This window comes from Scyliorhinus torazame, chromosome 11 (genome assembly GCF_047496885.1).
Source record: "Scyliorhinus torazame isolate Kashiwa2021f chromosome 11, sScyTor2.1, whole genome shotgun sequence".
NCBI lineage: Eukaryota > Metazoa > Chordata > Chondrichthyes > Carcharhiniformes > Scyliorhinidae > Scyliorhinus > Scyliorhinus torazame.
Window position 1 is genome coordinate 176286361 of NC_092717.1, and position 22363 is coordinate 176308723.

Sequence of the window (22363 nt, forward strand, 5' to 3'; positions counted from 1 at the left end):
CGTGCGTTTCCTCCGGGTGCTCCGGTTTCTTCCCACAGTCCAAAGATGTGCAGGTTAGGTGGATTGGCCATGCTAAATTGCCCTTAGGTTAGATGGGGTTGCAGGGTTACGGGGATAAGGTGGAGGGTGGGGTTAGGTAGGGTGCTCTTTCTAAGAGCCGGTGCAGACTCGATGGGCCGAATGACCTTCTTCTGCACTGTAAATTCTATGAAATTGGCAGTGTTTGATTGGTGTCTGGAGTGCAGGGTAGCACGTCCTGAGAATTATCAGCTCATCAGTGGGCAGCATGTTAGCACATTGGTTAGCACTCTGGCTTCACTACGCCAGGGTCCCAGGCTCGATTTCCCACTGGGTCACTCTGTGCGAAGTCTGCACATTCTCCCCGTGTCTGCATGGGTCTCCTCCGGGTGCTCCGGTTTCCTCCCACAGTCCAAAGACGTGCATGTTAGGTGGATGGGGCATGCTAAATTGCCCTTAGTGTCCAAAAAAAAAAGATTAGGAGGGGTTATTGGGTTAGGGTGAAAGTGAGGGCTTAAAGTGGGTCAGTGCAGACATGATGGGCTGAATGGCCTCCTTCTGCACTGTATATTCTATGTTCTATTTCTGCATAAAATGTAAACAAACTTTTGTAGAATCCAACAGAAGTGATGCAGGAACATTCCTAAGATAGGAATGAACAAAGTTTATTTCAGTATACACAATAATTACAAAGCAAACAACTCCTCTTCCGAAGGGCCACCTGCACTCAGGTCGGGGTCTTTATACAGAGAGGTTCCCCCTTGTTAGGGTGAAACCTGCCCCCAATTACGGGGAGAGTTCATACTCTGTGGTAAAGGCAGGGAATCTTATTGAGCATAGTCCGTGGCCCCGGAGGGGTCAGAACAAACTTAAAATGTATTTTTACATTTACAAAATTGTCAGTTCGCTAATATGAATCAATTTCCACACAATTGAACAATCATGTTCATGGAGATTATTTTTGTATTTCTTGGATGATCGCAACAATAATTGTGAACAACTCTTACCCAAGAGACCTTGACAGCACCTTTGCAACAAAACTGTAAGGTGTTTGTCGCACATCAATTTTTCAGATTTGTAAGTCACTTTGTAAGACCTCCTTAAGGTCTCCGCCAGGCAGGCACACGTTCCTAACATGGGGAATCAGATCTTCTGTTCCTTAGCTCCAGCCAGTGTTCTGCAGCTGGTCACTGGGAGGTGTAGAAGAGCAGTGTGAGTTGAACAAACTGAGAACACCCTCTCACAAGGTGTTCCGCACGCCAGGGACACAATCACAACTAGTGGGTTAAAATCCATATCCTAGACTTTTGTGGTGTTCGATTAGTGGTAGCAAAATCGCTTGCATTTTGTATTTTGTGACGGATTATGTCCATTTTTAATGCATTTTATATTTTTCCTACATTTACCGTTGTGTTTATTTTTCTTTTCTTGCAGCTGGAAGTTACTTTGAATGTGAGCATATCCCAGATTGCCGTGGACGCTTGTGCGAATGCAGACTGTAGGACGGCTACTGGATGTACAACCCGCACCACTTTTAGCCCAATTCCAACAGTGCTGAGCACTGGAAATGTTTCCTTAGTTTCCATAACAACATCTACTACCGCTCAGTGTATCTGTGACGCTCGGGAAAGGCAACGTTTGTCTTGTTCCTCATATCCAGTAAATCCATGTCTAAATGGCGGCACTTGTGTTGATGCTGATTTAGGCTTCAGGTAATTCATTATATTTGTATATCAGTTTCTCTATTGGTTTGACCGCTGATAAATTTACTCTCCTTTTTAAGCCTACTTTTTTTATCTGCAAGTGCCAAAAGTCCCTCAAATTAACCTGCCACCAGGGACAGTCCTGACTGAAACAGCACTATTGTGACATAATTAAGGTCAACCTGAAGAGCTGTTTATTGGTCTATATTGCTGAACTCAAACACTGTCAAAGTAAAATATAAATTGTTAACATCAGTGGTGTTGGACACTTCTGTCTCCCAGTTCTCTGCCCAAAGGTGTGCTGTAAGTTCAGGTTTGGAATCACTGGCCTCCACAGACCTCTCCTTGATATCAAGGAAGGTACAGTGCCAGAAAATTAAAGTCACAAGTACGCTTACATTAACACTGCAATGAGGTTACTGTGAAAATTCCCTAGTCGCCACAGTCCGGCGCATGTTCGGGTACACTGAGGGAGAATTCAGAATGTCCAAATCACCTAACTGCACGACTTTTGGGACTCGTGAGAGGAAACCGGAGCACCCGGAGGAAACCAACACAGACATGCAGGACAGGATTGTCCGAAATGGAGGCAGAGTGTTCGCGCCGTCATGAATGCCGTCGAGGTTCACGACGGCGCGAAACGGCCCCTATCCCGACCGATTCAGGGCCCGATAATGGGCTAGGAGCGGCGCCGCGTCATTTACACGCGCCAGGCCTTGGAGCCGCGTCAAGGCGGCGCCGCATACATGACGCGGCCGGCGCCGCATAACTGGCGTCACCCGCGCATGCGTGGTTGCCGTCCTCTCTGAGTCCGCCCCGCAAGAAGATGTCAGACGGATCTTGTGGGGCTGCGGAAGAAAGGAGGACCTCCTTCAGAGAGGACGGCCCGACGATCGGTGGGCACCGATCGCGGGCCACACCCCATTTGAGCCCCCCCCCCCCCCCCCGTAGGCCACCCCCCAGTGTTCCCGCGCTGTTCCCGCCGGCAGCGACCAGGTGTGGACGGCGCCGGGGGGAACCCGCCGTGTTGGGCTGGCCGCTCGGCCCATCCGGGCCTGAGAATAGCAGGGGTGCCGGAGAATCGCCATTTTGGGTGTCTCGGGCGATTCTCCGGCCTGCGCCGTGCGGAACTCGACGGGGCTGTTCTCGCTGCTTGGGAGAATCGCGGGAGGGCGTTGGGCCGGTGTCGCGGGAGAATTTGGTGACCCAGGCCATTCTCCCAACCGGCGCGGGAGCGGAGAATCGCACCCGCAGACTCTGCTCAGACAGTGACCCAAGGCGGGAATCGAACCTGGGATCCTGGCGCTGTGAAGGAACAATGCTAACCACTGTGCTACCATGCCGCCCCTTGATGTAATATGCCAACTGTTAGTTAAGGAATCAAACTTTAAAATGTTATAATGTTTTGGAGATGTTTTATGACTTAATTAATTTCAGCTACCACCACCCTGTGTACTGCTACGCTTTCACATTCTTATTGCTTAGAGCCTTTGATCACTTTTAGCAAGATTGCTCTTTGTGCACAAAACAAACTTGACAGGAAGCATTCCTAAATGGGCAGCACGGTAGCATTGTGGATAGCACAATTGCTTCACAGCTCCAGGGTCCCAGGTTCGATTCCAGCTTGGGCCACTGTCTGTGCGGAGTCTGCACATCCTCCCCGTGTGTGCATGGGTATCCTCCGGGTGCTCCGGTTTCCTCCCACAGTCCAAAGATATGCAGGTTAGGTGGATTGGCCATGATAAATTACCCTTAGTGTCCAAAATTGCCCTTAGTGTTGGGTGGGATTATTGGGATAGGGTGGAGGTGTTGACCTTGGGTAGGGAGCTCTTTCCAAGAGCCGGTGCAGACTCGATGGGCCGAATGGCCTCCTTCTGCACTGTAAATTCTATTAATTTCTATGAATAAAGAAAAGTTTCAACCCCAATTAAACAGTTTCTTAAGGCATAATAACACTGAGGTAACTAGTTACTTGATGCTGACTTTTAGTCAGTTTGGCATAGAATGGAGAGTTCATCAGTGCTTTACAGTAGTAGAATGAAAAAGAATAAAACAATTAAACAGAAGAAGTGATCATTTCCAATGGGTTTACAAGACAGGATGACATTCACAGCGAAGCATTACTGTATCCCAGCCAGTAGATGGATGGCACGGTAGCACAGTGGTTAGCACTTCACAGCACCAGGGTCCCAGGTTCGATTCGCAGCTTGGGTCACTGTCTGTGCGGAGTCTGCACATTCTCTCCATGTCTGCGTGGGAGTCCTCCGGGTGTTCAGGTTTCCTCCTGCAGTCCAAAGATGTGAAGGCTAGGTGGATTGGCCATGCTAAATTGCCCTTAGTGTCCAAAAAGGTTAGGTGGGGTTACTGGGTTACAGGGATAGGGTGGAGGTGTGGGCTTAAGTGGGGTGCTCCTTCCAAGGGCCGGTGCAGACTCAATGGGCCGAATGGCACTGTGAATTCTAAGATTCTATGATCATGACCTTATGCTTTGTCTTACCTGTACATGTGAAGTTCTACAGCAGATTGCTCTTTAAAAACTTTCATGCCTTCTAAATTCCATTATCATTCAAAATGCAACAATATGTCAGAGTGCCTTATGTTGGAGTTGTGAAATTATTAATTCGTTCCCTTTTTGCACCATAGGTGTGAATGTATTCCAATGTTTGATGGGCCAGAATGTCAGCAAACAAGGTACACGTTTAATGGTCATGGTTATGCCTGGTTTCCTCCCATCAAACCTTGTTTTAAGAGCCTAATTTCTCTAGAGTTCCTCACTGAGACTGCCAATGGGCTTATGCTGTATGATGGGCCACTCACTCAAGTGCATTCTGGAGAGCTTGAAGACTTCATCGCATTAGGTAAGAATGTCAGGCAGAGGCTAACTTAAGTAAGCCAAATTTCTTTGATTAGGTTCCACTTGGTAACCTCTTATAATTTGGTTTCATTCTGATTTTCTCTCTATGCTGTTTTCTCCTAAGGGTTGTTACTCTTGATGGTTTATAGTATTCTGGGCAGCAGTGGTTCTCTAATTGTTATTGTTTCATACTTGGCAGTGAATATTGAGTATCATATAGCCAAACCTGCTGCCAACCCCACTGTTGCTAACTTTCCGGTTGGTTCAATTGCTCTGTTTTATTACCTTTGCTCTCGAGTCACCAGGTATCTTTATGATACCACCACGAGGTTCAAGTCCAAGCCATGATGAATAACTCAATACGCCGATTAGTAAGATTCAAATCAAAGCACATTTATTATACACAGTAATCGCTACTCATGCACAAATTCTACGTCTAAGCTACTTCTACAACTAACAGGCCTGTACTTAACTTCGGACTGGCCCACCAGGTCAGGGGAACAAATGGCCTTTCGTTCGGGTTCTGAGTCTGCGGGATTCGAAGTTGGTACGGATTGGTAGCTAGGAGCGCCTGTCTTGTAGCGAGCGTTGAATTAAGACCTACTTCTTTCGGTGGTCACTGCACCGGTCACGGTCAAGGTTGGTTCGCGTTGCTGGGTGACCCGGGCAGGACGAAGAGATGAAGAGAGCGATTTGAACTTGGGGCTTAACTCTTATAGTCCCCAGGGGCTTCCCGCCTTTCGGGGTGGACCCTGTACCTGGTTCTAGGTGATTGGACTTCGTTCCAATCGCTTGGTTCGATTTCTCCAATACTGGAGCGGTTCCCTGATCGATGGGCGGTCTTGAGGTGTTCATTAACCTCTTTTGTGTTGGCTCCTGCTGATGCCGGGGAGTCTGGCTTAGATTTGAGTGTCCCAAATGTTGCCATTGTTCCCGGGGATTGCTCATCAGTATGTAGATGGCTGCTACATTGTTATGCTGATGGTCGCTGGTATCGATGCTGTCTGGGCTTTTGCAGAGTTAAATACACAGCAAACCTGCACCTGCTGGTTTCTGTCTGTGTTGGCTGACTTTCCCATCAGCCTTTGCCGTTCGCCATTTTAAATCGGGAGTTGGCCAATTTAGGTGGCTACACCACCTAATGTCCTGTCATGCAGGTTTTCAACAACAAATAAATGGGCAGTTGGAGTTGGAGCCCTATTTACCCTCCCTGACTCAGATGACATCAAGTGACGACTAAAAAATAGGGATGGAGGACTGGACAAATTCTCCCTGGTTCATATGGTCGGAATAAACAAGGATTGTTAAATATCACAAGAACCCCAGTGTACAATTCAAAAACATATGCCAATATTTTAAAATGATATTTTATATTTTACATCTTTCTATTATTTTTAATTTTTAGTACATTTTGAGTAAAATTAATAACTCCTGTTTTAATTGAGGATAAAACTTCAGGATAAATCAGTATTTTCTATTCAGAAACCGAGTTTTTAAGTTTTACGACCACTCAGGTTCTTAGTTGTCACACCTTTTCCACAGAGCTCAGGAATGGAGTTCCTTCACTCAATATTAGCCATGGTTCAGGATCGCTTCATCTACAATTCCCAACAGGTATCTTCCTTGCAGATCGTCATTGGCACAGGCTGGACATAATAAATGATGGAAAGGTATGTATGATTGTACAGGACTACTTGGATGGAGAATTTTCTTAAGCAGCAGCTGATTCCTTGAATATTCTTCACTGTTTGCCTATATGAGAATATATTTGTGGAATTGTAGCTACATTGCTGAACCTGAGCGAATAACGCAACACAAAGATTTGTGGAAAGGCAAGTTGCGAGAGGCATACAAACAGTTTTCAAAAAGCTATTGAAAGGTTGTTTCCACTATTGGTGAAACTAGAACTAGGGGACATGACCTCAAAATAAGGGGGGAGCAGATTTAGGACTGAGTTGAGGAGGAACTTTTTCACCCAAAGGGGTGTGAATCTGTGTAATTCCCTGCCCAATGAAGCAGTTGAGACTACCTCGTCAAATGTTTTTAAGGCAAAGATAGATAGAGTTTTGAACAGTAAAAGAATAAAAGGTTACGGTCAGCCATGATCTTATTGAAGTGAATCGCGGAGCAGGCTCGAGGGGCCAGATGGCCTACTCCTGCTCCTAGTTCTTATGTTCTTATGTAAGTGGACAAAAAGTTGGAGTATAATGTGGGAAAATCTGATGTTCTTCATTTTGGAAGGGAGAACGAAAGAACAGAGCATTATTTAAATGGAGGAAAAACGCAGAAAACTGCAACAGCTGCCTCACAGCGCCAAGGAACCCGGTTCAATTCCAGCCTTGTGTGGAGCTTGCACTTTCCCCCTGTGTCTGCGTTAAAAGACGTGCAGGTTAGGTGGATTGGCCATGATAAAATTGCCCCTTTATGATTCTATGAACCCAAACGGACTTGGGAGTACATGTGCATGAAACACAGAAAGCTACCACAGGTGCAGCAGGTAATCAGGAAGTCTAATGGAATATTGGTCCTTATTTCAAGGGAGTTGGAGTGTATGAGTAGGGAAGTCTTGCAGTAATTGTACAAGGTACTGGTTTAACCACATAGAACACAGAACAGAACATACAGTGCAGAAGGAGGCCATTCGGCCCATCGAGGCTGCACCGACCCACTTAAGCCCTCACTTCCACCCTATCCCCGTAACGCAATAACCCCGCCTAACCTTTTTTTTTTAGACATTAAGGGCAATTTTAGCATGGCCAATCCACCTAACCTGCACGTCTTTGGACTGTGGGAGGAAACTGGAACGCCCGGAGGAAACCCACGCAGACACTGGGAGAACGTGCAAACTTCGCACAGACAGTGACCCAGCGGGAAATTGAACCTGGGACCCTGGCACTGTGAAACCACAGTGCTACCCACTTGTGCTACCATGCTGCCCACATCTGGAGTACTGTGAGCAACCTTATTTAAGGAAAGAAATTTAATTGGAGGCAATTCAGAGAAGGTTCACTAGGATAATCCTCTGTATTGGGAGATTGTCTTATGAGGAAAGGTTAAACAGATTGGGACCCTACTCATTGGAATTTTGAAGAATGAGAGGCGATCTCATTGAAACATATAGGATTCTTAAGGGGCTCGACAGGTAAAATGCTGAGGGAATGGTTCCCCTCATGGGAGAGTCTAGGACCAGAGGGTATAGAGTACATAGTCTCAGAATAAAGGGGTTCCAATTTAAGACTGAGGTGAGGAGAAATTTCTTCTGAGGTTTGGGAGTCTTTGGAACTCCTTGCTGTGGGGACAGAGTTCTTGTGTATATTTAAGGCTGAGATTGATAGATAGATGCTTGATCAGTAAGGGAATTAAGGGTTTCGAGGACAGGGCAGGAAAGTGGACATAAGGAATGTTGAATGAGCCATGATCCTATTGAATGGTGGAGCAGGCTCAAGGATCAGTCTAGTTCTGTTCCTATTTCTTATGGCCTTATAATGTGCCAGTTTATAGCAAGCTCTTTTGTCCTGAACTGGGGGGGGGGGGGGGGTGTATTGCCCATATTTACCTTCTGAATATTGGGAGAATTAATCGTGCAGAATATTTACTATTTTGAACTCGTCCTCAGTTTACATTTTTTTTAATGGCTTTCCCTCCTCTCTGATTGCCCTTTTCTCTTGTCATAGTGAGAGAATGTTTTACTGATGGGTTTAACTTCTGCTTCGCTGCTTTTTGTCCAGATGTCTCTTTGTCTTGAATCACATTTCAGTGATTTTCATCATCCTTTTCTCATTGTCCTTGCAATAGCACAGGAACTGTTTAGCACAGGGCTAAATCACTGGCTTTGAAATCCGACCAAGGCAGGCCAGCAGCATGGTTCAATTCCCGTACCAGCCTCCCCGAACAGGCGCCGGAATGTGGCGACTAGGGGCTTTTCATAGTAACTTCATTTGAAGCCTACTTGTGACAAGCAATTTTCATTTTATTTCATTTCAAAATTTGTCACCATCAATTTCTGCCTTGGCTTTGTCTGTGAATTTTCTGTTAGCCCATTTAGGGTCAAGTTAGTTTAGTGCAGCTTATTTATTTTAGATATATATTTAACTTGTATAGCCCACATAACACCTTTAATGCTTTTAACAACTTCATATCGTTATACAACATGTCTCAAAACAAATAAATCTTCCTTTCATTGAATTTAACATCTTAAGATTTATATACCTGTCTCCAGGTGTTGGGTTTTTCAGGTTCCCTGATAAAGTTTATCACTCTGTGGTTATTGATTCCCAGGGATGTAATTGTCCCCATAAAAGGCAGGATTTTCCGGACTCCCTGCGGTGTGTTTTCCAGGGGCAGAGGTGGATCGGCGTTGGTCGCCGGTGGGGTCTTCAGGTCCCGCCAATATCTATGGCGTTTTGCGCGGCTTGTCCATCTCGTCGCAGGAGGTCCCCTTTGGCAGGACCAGAAAATCCTGACAGCATCCGGAGCCAGAAAATTCCACCCTATGTCCTATACAATAGAACATTATTTAATTAAATCTTAATTTTCTTACTGTTATAGAGAGTCAAAATGATCCTGGACCATTGCACTGGTGCTGTTGTGAATGAGAAGAAAGGCACTGGCAGAGGGTTTTCAGAAATGGACCGCAGAGTCTGTGAAATTGCAGGGGAAACCCCTGGGGAAGCGAGGTAAAGATGTGATCACAGATTTTGTCATATAATTGAGCCCGTTCTTACGTTAAATGAGTGAACACTCTGGGATGCAAGTTTGAAGCATTCCACATTCAATTATTGTTATCTATGATTCAGTGCACAGTGAAGTGTCTGAGAGCCACAATATGCTCCATTCTCCTGTTGGGAATTTTCAGAATATCATTACCCACTGCTAAGAGTTCCTCACCGGCTGAAGCTCCAAGTATGGAGAAGCCCATTTACCATTTTTAAGCTATAAATATAATTTATACAATAATATAAATCTAAGGTTCAGGAGGAGGCCATTTGTACATTTTGTCTGTGCCAGCCCAAAAAGGGTTAGCCGGCCTAATAATCCCATTTCCCAGCGCATGCAGCAGCTCAAATGCATATCCAATTACCTTTAAAATCTGATAAGCAATTCTGCCTCTAACATCTTTTCAGGTCTCTATTGTCCATTGGGTGAAAACATTTCTCCTTGACTCCATTCTTTCTCTTAGAGCCATAGAATTCCTACAGGACAGAAAGAGGCTATTTGGCCCTTCGCGTCAGCACCTGAACTCCTCCTCATCATGTGCCAGGCTCAGCTTAATTCAGTTAAAGTGGTGCATCGGGCACACATAACGGCGGCAAGGATGAGTAAGTTTTTTGGGGCGGAGGACAGGTGCCCGAGATGTGCAGGGAGTCCGGCGAACCATGCCCATATGTTTTGGGCATGCCTCTGAAAGGGCACCCTAACCCTTCCTAACAAGTCTATCTTGGCCCTTCATAATTTTATACACCACTTAAATTTTGCCTCAGCCTCTTGAGATCCAAAGTAAACAAACACAACTTATCCATTCTTTCATCATAGTTAAAATTCTGTAGTGTTGACAGCGCTGTCTTAAAACTCCTCTCTATATTCTCTAGTAGTGTGATCACATCCTTCCTGAACTGTATGCAGTACTCTAGTTGTGGTCTAACTAGTGTTTTATACAGATCAAGTATAACATCCCGACCCTTATGTTCTATTCATTTACCAATAAAGAAAAGCATCTCACATGATGCATTTTTAAAAAATAAATGTTTTATTAAAGCTTTTCCAACCAACGTTTTTTACATAACAAAAATAGAAGTACAAATAATAATAAAAATAAACAAGGACTATTAAACAAGTCTTCCTATAAAATCTACATTATATCAACAGTATATCAACAATTAAGCTGAGCCTGGCACATGATGAGGAGGAGTTCACCCTACCCAGGGCGTCAGCCCACAGGCCCTCATCCAGCTCCTCACCCAACTCCTCCTCCCACTTGCCCTTCAACTCCTCCACTGAGGCTTCCTCCACCTCCTGCAGCTCCTGATATATGTCCGACACCTTCCCCTCCCCTACCCAGATGCCAGACACCACTATGTCCTGAATCCTACGCGGGGGCAGCAGCGGAAATGTCCCCACCTGTTTTCTAAGAAAGTCCCGAACCTGGAGGTACCTGAACGCATTCCCCGGGGGCAGGCCAAACTCCTCCTCCAGCGCCTGCATGTTAGGGAAAGTCCCATATATAAACAGGTCCCCCATTCTCCTAATACCTGCCCTATACCAGCCTTGGAACCCCCATCCATCCTACCTGGAGCAAATCTATGGTTATTCCATATCGGGGTCCACACAGTGGCCCCCTCTTCCTGTCTGTGTCTCCTCCACTGCCCCTAAATCCTCAGTGCCGCCGCCACCACTGGACTTGAAGTGTATCGCGCCGGTGAGAACGGCAGCGGAGCCGTGACTGATGCCCCTAGGCTGGTGCCTTTGCATAACGCCGCCCCCTCCTCCATCATCCACTTCCTAATCATGGCCACATTGGCCGCTCAATAATAGCTGCAGACGTTCGGCAGAGCCAGTCCCCCCCCCCCCCCCCCCCCCCCAACTTCCCGGCTACGCTCCAAGAATGCCCTTTTAACTCGCGGGGTTTTATTCGCCCACACAAACCCCGTAACAATCCTATTCACCCACTTAAAAAAGGACTTGGGGATGAAAATGGGGAGGCACTGAAAGACGAAGAGGAACCTGGGGAGAACCGTCATCTTCACAGTCTGCACCCGCCCCGCCAGGGAACGCGGGAGCATATCCCACCTTTTAAACTCACCCTCCATCTCTCCACGAGCCGGGTTAAGTTGAGCCTGTGCAGGGCGTCCAGTTCCTGGCCACATATCCCCAAGTACCGAAAGCTCCTCTCCACTATCTTGAGCGGGAGCTCCCTCAGTCTCTCCTCCTGGCCCCTAGCGTGAACCACGAACAGCTCACTCTTTCCCACGTTCAATTTATACCCCGAGAAGCTCCCAAAGTCCCTCAGGATCCGCATGATCTTCCCCATCCCCTCTAGCGGGTCCAAAATGTACAACAACAGGTCATCCGCGTAGAGGGAAACCCGGTGTTCCTCCCCCCGTGCACCAGCCCCCTCCAATCCCTTGAAGTCCTGAGCGCAATGGCCAACGGCTCAATTGCCAGGGCAAACAGCAACGAGGACAGGGGACACCCCAGCCTCGTCCCCCGGTGCAGCCTGAAATACTCCGACCATAGCCGGTTCGTGGACACACTCGCTACAGGGGCCTGATACAGCAGCTTGATCCACCCTATAAATCCCTCCCCGAATCCAAACCTGCCTAATGCCTCCCACAAATACTCCCACTCCACCCTGTCAAAGGCCTTCTCCGCGTCCATTGCAGCCACCACATCCGCATCCCCCCTCCTCCAAAGGCATCATGATAATATTCAGGAGCCTCCTCACATTCGTGTTCAGCTGCCTGCCCTTAACAAAACCCGTCTGGTCCTCCCCAATCACTCCGGGGACACAGTCCTCTATTCTGGCGGCCAGAATGTTTGCCAACAGTTTGGCGTCTACATTCAGGAGTGATATCGACCTGTAGGACCCACACTGAAGCGGGTCCTTCACCTTCTTCAGGATGAGCAAAATCAATGCCTGTGACATCGTCGGGGGGAGGGCCCCTCTCTCCTTTGCCTCATTGAAGGTTCTTAGCAGGAGTGGGCTCAGTAGCTCCGAGAACCTCTTATAAAATTCGACAGGGAAGCCGTCCGGACCCGGGGCCTTGCCCGACTGCATGCTTGCCAGCCCCCTGACTACCTCCTCCAACTCAATTGGGGCCCCCAATCCCTCCACCCGCTCCACTTCCACCCTCGGGAACCTCAACCGGTCCATAAACTGCCTCATCCCTTCCCCCTCCCCAGGGGGTTCCGACTCGTATAACTTCCCATAGAACTCCCTGAAGACTTCATTGACTCTCTCTGGGCTCAGCACCATGTTCCCTCCTTATCCCGCACTCCCCCAATCTTTCTAGCCGCCTCCCTATTGCGCAGTTGGTGTGCCAGCATCCTACTGGCTTTCTCCCCATACTCGTAGACTGCCCCTTTCCCTTTCCTTAACTGCGCCTCCGCCTTCACCATGGTCAGCAAATCGAACTCCGCCTGAATTTTCCGGCGTTCGTTCAGCTGCGCCCCCTCTGGGGCCTCCGCGTATCTCCTGTCTACCCGGAGTATCTCTCCCACCAGCCTCTCCCTCTCCGCCCTCTCCCTCTTCTCTCTGTGGGACCTGATGGAGATTAATTCTCCCCTAACGACTGCCTTCAAAGCCTCCCACACCACTTCCACCGTTAAAAGACAATGTTGTCGAGGAGAATACTGAGATTCAGGCTACTAGACTAGAAGGGCTTGAGGTTCATAAGGAGGAGGTGTTAGCAATTCTGGAAAGTGTGAAAATAGATAAGTCCCCTGGGCCAGATGGGATTTCTCCCAGGATTCTCTGGAAAGCTAGGGAGGAGATTGCTGAGCCTTTGGCTTTGATCTTTAAGTCATCTTTGTCTACAGGAATAGTGCCAGAAGACTGGAGGATAGCAAATGTTGTCCCCTTGTGCAAGAAGGGGAGTAGAGACAACCCCGGTAACTATAGACCAGTGAGCCTTACTTCTGTTGTGGGCAAAATCTTGGAAAGGTTTATAAGAGATAGGATGTATAATCATCTGGAAAGGAATAATTTGATTAGAGATAGTCAACATGGTTTTGTGAAGGGTAGGTCGTGCCTCACAAACCTTATTGAGTTCTTTGAGAAGGTGACCAAGCAGGTGGATGAGGGTAAAGCAGTTGATGTGGTGTATATGGATTTCAGTAAAGCGTTTGATAAGGTTCCCCACGGTAGGCTACTGCAGAAAATACGGAGGCATGGGATTCAGGGTGATTTTGCAGTTTGGATCAGAAATTGGCTGGCTGGAAGAAGACAAAGGGTGGTGGTTGATCGGAAATGTTCAGACTGGAGTCCAGTTGCTAGTGGTGTACTACAAGGATCTGTTTTGGGGCCACTGCTGTTTGTCATTTTTATAAATGACCTGGAGGAGGGCGTAGAAGGATGGGTGAGTAAATTTGCAGATGACACTAAAGTCGGTGGAGTTGTGGACAGTGCGGACGGATGCTACAAGTTACAGAGGGACATGGATAAGCTGCAGCGCTGAGCTGAGAGGTGGCAAATGGAGTTTAATGCAGAAAAGTGTGAGGTGATTCATTTTGGAAAGAATACAGGAAGACAGAGTACTGGACTAATGGTAAGATTCTTGGCAGTGTGGATGAGCAGAGATATCTCGGTGTCCATGTACATAGATCCCTGAAAGTTGCCACCCAGGTTGAGAGGGTTGTTAAGAAGGCGTACGGTGTGTTAGCTTTTATTGGTAGAGGGATTGAATTTCGGAGCCATGAGGTCATGTTGCAGCTGTACAAAACTCTGGTACGGCCGCATTTGGAGTATTGCGTGCAATTTTGGTTGCCGCATTATAGGAAGGATGTGGAAGCATTGGAAAGGGTGCAGAGGAGATTTAGCAGAATGTTGCCTGGTTTGGAGGGAAGATCTTATGAGGAAAGGCTGAGGGACTTGAGGCTGTTTTCGTTAGAGAGAAGAAGGTTAAGAGGTGACTTAATTGAGGCATAAAAGATGATCAGAGAATTGGATAGGGTGGACAGCGAGAGCCTTCTTCCTCGGATGGTGATGTCTAGCACGAGGGGACATAGCTTTAAATTGAGGGGAGCTAGATATAAGACAGATGTCAGTGGTAGGTTCTTTACTCAGAGAGTAGTAAGGGCGTGGAATGCCCTGCCTGCAACAGTAGTGAACTCGCCAACACTAAGGGCATTCAAATGGTTCATCGGTCATTGGACGCTAAGGGAATAGTGTAGATGGGCTTTAGAGTGGTTTCACAGGTCGGCGCAACATCGAGGGCTGAAGGGCCTGTACTGTGCTGTTATGTTCTATGTTACCTCCCCTGTGTCATTCGCTCCCACATAGTTCTCAATGCTCCTCCCTATCTGCCCACACACCTCATCCGCCAGCAGCCCCACATCCAGTCTCCAGAGAGGGCGCTGACCCCGCTCCGCCCCCAGCCACAGGTCCACCCATGGTCCGAGACCGCAATGGCCGAATATTCAACCCCCTCCACCCTCTGGATCAGCGCCCTACTCAACACAAAGAAGTCTATCCGCGAATATGGACGTGGGAGAAAAAGGAGAACTCCTTCGCCCTTGGCCGCGCAAACCTCCACGGGTCCACCCCCCCCCCATCTGGCCCATGAACTCCCACAGGGCCCTGGCCGCCAGCGGCCTCTTTCCCGACCTGGACTTGGAACGGTCCAAAATTGGGTCCAGGACCGTATTAAAGTCCCCTCCCATAATCAGGTTACTTGGCTCTAAGTCCGGGATCCTAACCAACACCCGCCTCATGAAGTCTGCATCGTCCCAGTTCGGGGCATACACATTCACTAACACCACCCGGGCCCCCTGCAGCTTGCCACTCACCATTATGTACCTGCCCCCCTTGTCCGCCATGATACTCCCCGCCTGAAATGCCACTCGTTTACTAACCAAAATAGCCACCCCTCTGGTCTTTGAGTTGAACCCTGAGTGAAACCCTGTCCCACCCATTCTTTCCTTAGCCTCGTCTGGTCCGCGAGCTTTAAGTGCGTCTCTTGCAACATGGCCACGTCCGCCTTCAACCCCTTTAAATGCGAGAACACGTGGGACCTCTTGACCGGCCCATTCCACGTGATCAGCCTGGTTGGGGGTTGGCCACCCCCCCCCCCCCCCCCCCCATCCTGCCGACTAGTCATCTCCCTTTTTCGGCCAGCCACATGCCCCCGCCTCCTGACTCTCCATCCATTCCCCTCACCTGGCTCCCCTTCAGTCAGCACAGCAGCAACCCCCCCCCCTCCCCCCGCCCCCTGCCAAGCATCCACTTAGCTCTGATTTCCCCCCCCCACTATACTTCCGTGAGTCAGCTCACCCATGCTGACCCCGGCCGCTCCCGCCCCTATATGCCGCCCCTAAACATGTTGCCTCCTTTGGGCCACCCAACCCCCCCCCATCTCCATAGGGTAGAGGGGCAAGCGCCAACCGGGACCTTCACGTGCACCGGACTACCCGCCCCAGGCGTTTCCCGCCCCCTAAGACCAAACCCCTGAAGAACAATGCTCCTCCCTATCTGTTGCTGTTGCTGTTTGTCATTTTTATCAATGACCTAGAGGAAGGTGCAGAAGGGTGGGTGAGTAAATTTGCAGACGATACTAAAGTCGGTGGTGTTGTCGATAGTGTGGAAGGATGTAGCAGGTTACAGAGGGATATAGATAAGCTGCAGAGCTGGGCTGAGAGGTGGCAAATGGAGTTTAATGTAGAGAAGTGTGAGGTGATTCACTTTGGAAGGAATAACAGGAATGCGGAATATTTGGCTAATGGTAAAGTTCTTGAAAGTGTGGATGAGCAGAGGGATCTAGGTGTCCATGTACATAGATCCCTGAAAGTTGCCACCCAGGTTGATAGGGTTGTGAAGAAGGCCTATGGAGTGTTGGCCTTTATTGGTAGAGGGATTGAGTTCCGGAGTCGGGAGGTCATGTTGCAGCTGTATAGAACTCTGGTACGGCCGCATTTGGAGTATTGTGTATAGTTCTGGTCACCGCATTATAGGAAGTACGTGGAGGCTTTGGAGCGGGTGCAGAGGAGATTTACCAGGATGTTGCCTGGTATGGAGGGAAGATCTTATGAGGAAAGGCTGATGGACTTGAGGTTGTTTTCGTTGGAGAGAAGAAGGTTAAGAGGAGGCTTAATAGAGGCATACAAAATGATCAGGGGGTTGGATAGGGTGGACAGTGAGAGCCTTCTCCCGCGGATGGAAATGGCTGGCACGAGGGAACATAACTTTAAACTGAGGGGTAATAGATATAGGACAGAGGTCAGAGGTAGGTTCTTTACGCAAAGAGTAGTGAGGCCGTGGAATGCCCTACCTGCTACAGTAGTGAACTCGCCAACACTGAGGGCATTTAAAAGTTTATTGGATAAACATATGGATGATAATGGCATAGTGTAGGTTAGATGGCTTTTGTTTCGGTGCAACATCGTGGGCCGAAGGGCCTGTACTGCGCTGTATTGTTCTATGTTCTATGTTCTATGTAACAAAACAAACAACCAAACCACCGACCAAACTGGAGCAGACAAGTAAATAATCTTATGCTTTACCCGCCATCTTAACCCCGGTCCACCCCCACCCGCACATTTCACCCCCATACAACTGTCCCTTAGTTCAGGTCCAGCTTCTCGTGCCTGATGACCACGCCTCATCTGGGGTATCAAAGTAATGGTGTCTGTCCTGGTATGTTACCCAGAGTCTCGCTGGATGAAGGAGCCCAAACTTCACCCCTTTGCTGTGGAGGACCGCCTTAGCCCGGTTGAACCCCGCAAGCCTCCTCGCCAACTCAGCTCCCAAGTCCTGGTAGATGCGGATCTCGCCTTTCTCCCACTTACTGCTCCGCTCTTTCTTTGCCCACCGCAGGAATGGCTCCCGGTCTGTCAAACGATGAAACCGTATCACCATTGCCCTCAGTGATTCGTTCACCCTCGGCTTTCTGGCGTGGACCCTGTGCGCCCCATCCATCTCCAAGGGCCGCGGGAAGGCCCCCGCACCAATCAGCGTCCCCAACATCGTAGTCACGTACGTGTTAACATCCACCCCCTCCGCTCCTTCGGGAAGGCCCAGGATCCGCAGATTATGGCTCCGAGAATTGTACTCAAGGTCATCTAGCCTCTCTTGCCATCCCTTGTGTAGCGCCTCGTGCGCCTCCACCTTCACCGCCAGGCCCAGGTTCTCGTCCTCATTCTCCGCCACCTTCCTCCTCACCTCCTTGACCTCCTTCTCCTGCGCCTTCTGGGCTACCACAATCTTCTCCATGGAGGCCTACATCTCCGTTTTAAGCAACACAAAGCAACTTTTAAAGAATTCTTGTTGTTCTTTGGCCCACTGGGCCCACACCTCCCGATCTTCTCCGGCCGCCATTTTGATTTCCCGGACCTTTAGAGCTGTGAAGAAGGCCTATGGTGTGCTCGCGTTCATTAACAGAGGGATTGAATTTAAGAGCCGTGAGGTGATGATGCAGCTGTACAAAACTTTGGTAAGGCCACATTTGGAGTACTGTGTACAGTTCTGGTCACCTCATTTTAGGAAGGATGTGGAAGCTTTGGAAAAGGTGCAAAGAAGATTTACCAGGATGTTACCTGGAATGGAGAGTAGGTCTTATGAGGAAAGGTTGAGGGTGCTGGGCCTTTTCTCATTAGAACGGAGAAGGATGAGGGGCGACTTGATAGAGGTTTATAAGATGATCAGGGGAATAGATAGAGTAGACAGTCAGAGACTTTTTCCCCGGGTGGAACAAACCATTACAAGGGGATATAAATTTAAGGTGAAAGGTGGAAGATATAGGAGGGATATCAGAGGTAGGTTCTTTACCCAGAGAGTAGTGGGGGCATGGAATGCACTGCCTGTGGAAGTAGTTGAATCGGAAACATTAGGGACCTTCAAGCAGCTATTGGATAGGTACATGGATTACGGTAAAATGATATAGTGTAGATTTATTTGTTCTTAAGGGCAGCACGGTAGCATTGTGGATAGCACAATTGCTTCACAGCTCCAGGGTCCCAGGTTCGATTCCGGCTTGGGTCACTGTGCGGAGTCTGCACGTCCTCCCCGTGTCTGCGTGGGTTTCCTCCGGGTGCTCCGGTTTTCTCCCACAGTCCAAAGATGTGCAGGGTAGGTGGATTGGCCATGATAAATTGCCCTTAGTGTCCAAAATTGCCCTTGGTGTTGGGTGGAGGTGTTGAGTTTGGGTGGGGTGCTCTTTCCAAGAGCTGGTGCAGACTCAGGGGGCCGAATGGCCTCCTTCTGCACTGTAAATTCAATGATAATCTATGATTAATCTAGGACAAAGGTTCGGCACAACATCGTGGGCCGAAGGGCCTGTTCTGTGCTGTATTTTCTATGTTCTATGTTCTATGTTCTCCACCTTCTTCCCCACGTTTGCACATCTGCCGGTCTCACTCCTCGTTCTCTCCATGCAGCCCCGGGGGGAACCTCTCCCGCACTCGTTCCCATACCGGTCTCAGCCTCCAAATGCCGCCGCAGTCCCGTTTGGCGGCCCGAAATACCGACCTCGGCAGGAGCTGCAGTGAACGCGCGACCTAGCAGGTCATGGCTGCCGCCGAAGTCACATGATGCCTTCTTAACCTCCTTTTCTACCTATCCAGCTATCTTCACAGATCTGTGGACAAACACTCCAACGTCCGTCAGTTCCTCCATTCTATTCTGCATGCTATCATTTATTGTCTATTCCCTTGCTTTGTTTGACTTCCCCAAATGCATTATCCCACACTTTTCCATTTTGAACTCCCTGTTGCTTCACAGCGCCAGGGTCCCAGGTTCGATTCCCGGCTTGGGTCACTGTCTGTGCGGAGTCTGCACGTTCTCCCTGTGTCTGCATGGTGAAGAGGGTGTCCAGCGATGAGACCTCTTAAAACTGAATAGCTAGGATGCCACTAGAGTAGTTTTACATAAGTTAGTTTATTAAAGATTCAGATTAATTACAGAAAGTGTACTGGGTAATCATTGTTAACCATTAAACCTGTATTTTAGGACATAGCAGTGATAATCATGTAAACTCTGGCTACAAGCAGTGGCCACAATGTATGATGGGATTTAGGTTAGTTAAGTTGCCCATATTTTTGAGACACACGAGATGTATGGTCAGCAAATTCCATAGTAAATAAGTTTTTTCAGTGGCCTCCATAATCCCAGCTGTGCCAGGGTGCCGCCTTGCCCGGGGGGCAAGTACCTGGGGGCCACCGATCCCCTGAGAGACCCCCACGAGTGCCATTCCGTCTGATCCCCATTTGTGGAGACCAGCACTGAACGGTGCTCGCCCAAAGTGTCCGAGGCGAAGGGATTAGATCCCAACCCCTTGGGTAGGTAATGGGAGGGCATATTAGAGTGAGACTAGATCTCTCACTCTAATATGCAGATTTGCAAAATAGTGATCCCACAATTCAGATTGCGGCGTCTCGTGAGATTGTGTTAGATCTAGCGAGGCGTGGTGAGCCGGGTAGAAATCGGAAGAGGGATCTCCCAGAATCTACCGGCCATGCCACACAGCCTTTAGGGTACAACGGTAGATCGCGTAGAGGGCTTTTTTATACTTAGAATTGCCCACAGCATAATATGGCAGCCAAAGGAAAATGGTCAGAGCTGTATGCTATGCTCTGGGATAATGATTGAAATAACAAGTTATGTTTGAACTGTGAAGTATATCCGGACATGGTTGATGTTAATGTGGCACCATTTTGTATTTGTGGAGCCCGTGGAGCCACCAGGGGGAGTCTGTGTCCTGGTTTGTTCAATCTTTTCACTTTTACTGTGGTTGTTCAGATTTGTTGAGAAAACATCCTGAACTGCCTTTATCCTTCTCTGGCAGATTCCTAAATGTTTACCAACCCCTTCAGTTGGGTGGAATCAAGGAGCCACTGCCTTATCACAATGACCAACTGCGTTTCACAGGATTCACGGGGTGTATAAGGAATTTAATTGTTGATAGTAAGGTAAGCACTCTGCTGCCAATTGTTGTTGCTATCTAGGAACTAATTGGGGCAATGTTCACTGTGGATTGAGACTTTCTATTTAGGACCCTAAGAAAGTGTGTGTTTCATTTGTGTTTGCAGAAAATTAGTAATAAAGTACCTTCATTCCTGCTTGCCCTCCCACTACGGCACTGTAACCTTGTCCACCTCTCACACTGACAACCGGAGTAAGATTGTTCATTTGTTACTGAACTGTGAGCAGTGTCCCCCATTGTGATTCAGGACTCATTCAGGCATTGATTACTGATTCACCAAACAAACTCCAGTACACAAACTCAATAAACAAAGGAGTTCTTGATGCCATCACTGTAAATTTGCCATGAGTTCAGAAATGAAAGGCATGTGTGCTGAATTACTGCCAGCGAGTTCCCATTTTTCAAAATTGTTCGAATGCGCACCCAGATGTTCTGAGCCCCCTTCATATCAGGTGAAGTGGCAGAGGTGATATTGAATCTGTCAGTCCTGTCAGTACGGGAGCAGTGGAGTCAGGCTGCAGGAGGGTGCGAGCACCCAGCCACAATCTTCTGCAATTGATCACGCTTCAAATAGTTCTTTGTACTTGAAATTATTACCTTTTTAATTAGAAGACAGTGATCTCATTCACACCCACACAGGCAGTTCCAGGGTAGCATTGACAGAAATCTCAAATTTCCATGCTCTCAGTCTGGATGGACAGCTTGAAAGAGGGATAAGAGATGAACATATATATATCTTATAAAAATAAGAATAAATGCCATCTTTGTTGATGTTCTAGAAATTCTACATGTCTGACGTGAAATATCCAATACTCTTCATGCTTAATTCATGCCTATTGTAAGAGTCAGTCATTTAAGTTTAAGTGGTTTGATTTGTATCCTAAACAGTCCCTGTGTTTTTAATTTGATAAGCCTCCCATTATATTCTCAGTAACATTCAATGTCATGTGAAACTCCTAAACTAGTTATTTTTCTCTGGTACTAGGTGTATGACCTGGCAAATCCTGCAGAGTTCCTCGACAGCGCCCCAGGCTGTGCAGTGACTGATGGAGTGTGCCACAGTGCTGGAACATTCTCCTGCGGTATTCAGGGGAAGTGTTTGGGAGAATGGGGTTCTTTCAGCTGTGACTGCAAACCGGGCTATACTGGATACAAGTGCGACAAAGGTAACGGCAGATCTGGGAACATTACAATTTATTGCGCCACCTTTTGGTTTTTTTTCCAACTACCTGTTTCCTTTGCTCCAGTAATTTCTTCTGAAACCAATAGCCCTCTTTTCAATGAGGTTGTTATAACCTGCCTGCTTACCACAGGTTGAGGACTAATGGCAATCCCACAATCCATAGGGAGTATGAGCTTTCCCAATAAGGGGGGGGCGGAGAAATCATTAGCAGACTCCCTGCACAATTAGAGCTGGCCAGTATGGAACCAGCTAGAGAGGAGTGAGCAGCAAGGGAGTTACTGCTGCTGTTGTATATATATATGTTATTGTAAATAAATGTTATTTCTTTGTATTCTACAACTTGTGCTGGATTCTTCGTGGCCCTCACAAAACTGGCGACAAGGGTTAAAGTGGCTAGCTGTCTACGCTGCTGAAGCCACCTTCCTGGATTTTTGTTGGCTACAGGTTGGAAGTTGTTTTCTATTACACCATGCCTCTGTATGGAAATTTGGATGTCTTTGATGCTGTGCTGGAAAGTTGGAACCAGAAGGCACAATGGATGCGTTACTATTTCCGGGCAAACAACATCACCGAAAACGAGCGCCAGGTGGTCATTTTGCACACCGCCTGCGGCACCCATACGTTTGGGGTGATTAGGAGCCTTACGTACCCAGCTGCGCCGGACACCAAGACGTTTGATGAACTTGTGACCTTAGTGGGGCAACATTTTAACCCAACCCCGCCCACGATAGTCCAGCGATACCGGTTTAATACCGCTGAGAGGACCCCAGGAGAATCCCTTGCAGAGTTTCTATCCAGGCTACGCAGGATTGCGGAGTACTGTGACTATGATGGGACCTTGTCAGAAATGTTAGACGACCGTTTGGTTGGCGGTATTAAGTGTCGCTGTCTACTTAGGAAGTTGTTAGCCGAGCCAACCTTGACTTTTCAACAGGCCATTCAAATAGTATTGTCCCGAGAGAGCGCAAAACGGGGA

At 48.0% G+C, this 22363-nt stretch overlaps 1 protein-coding gene across 2 annotated transcripts in view; it reads left to right on the forward strand.

Annotated features, from left to right (window-relative positions):
* Window positions 1–22363, forward strand: part of LOC140385667 (neural-cadherin) — a 444649-nt gene that overhangs the window by 357132 nt on the left and 65154 nt on the right. For both annotated transcript variants that reach the window (XM_072468059.1, XM_072468060.1), the window contains exons 22-27: window positions 1453–1730; window positions 4365–4579; window positions 6118–6245; window positions 9124–9251; window positions 20067–20190; window positions 21190–21370. In XM_072468059.1, coding sequence (XP_072324160.1) covers window positions 1453–1730; window positions 4365–4579; window positions 6118–6245; window positions 9124–9251; window positions 20067–20190; window positions 21190–21370 — 1054 coding nt within the window. The remainder of the gene's footprint in view (window positions 1–1452; window positions 1731–4364; window positions 4580–6117; window positions 6246–9123; window positions 9252–20066; window positions 20191–21189; window positions 21371–22363) is intronic.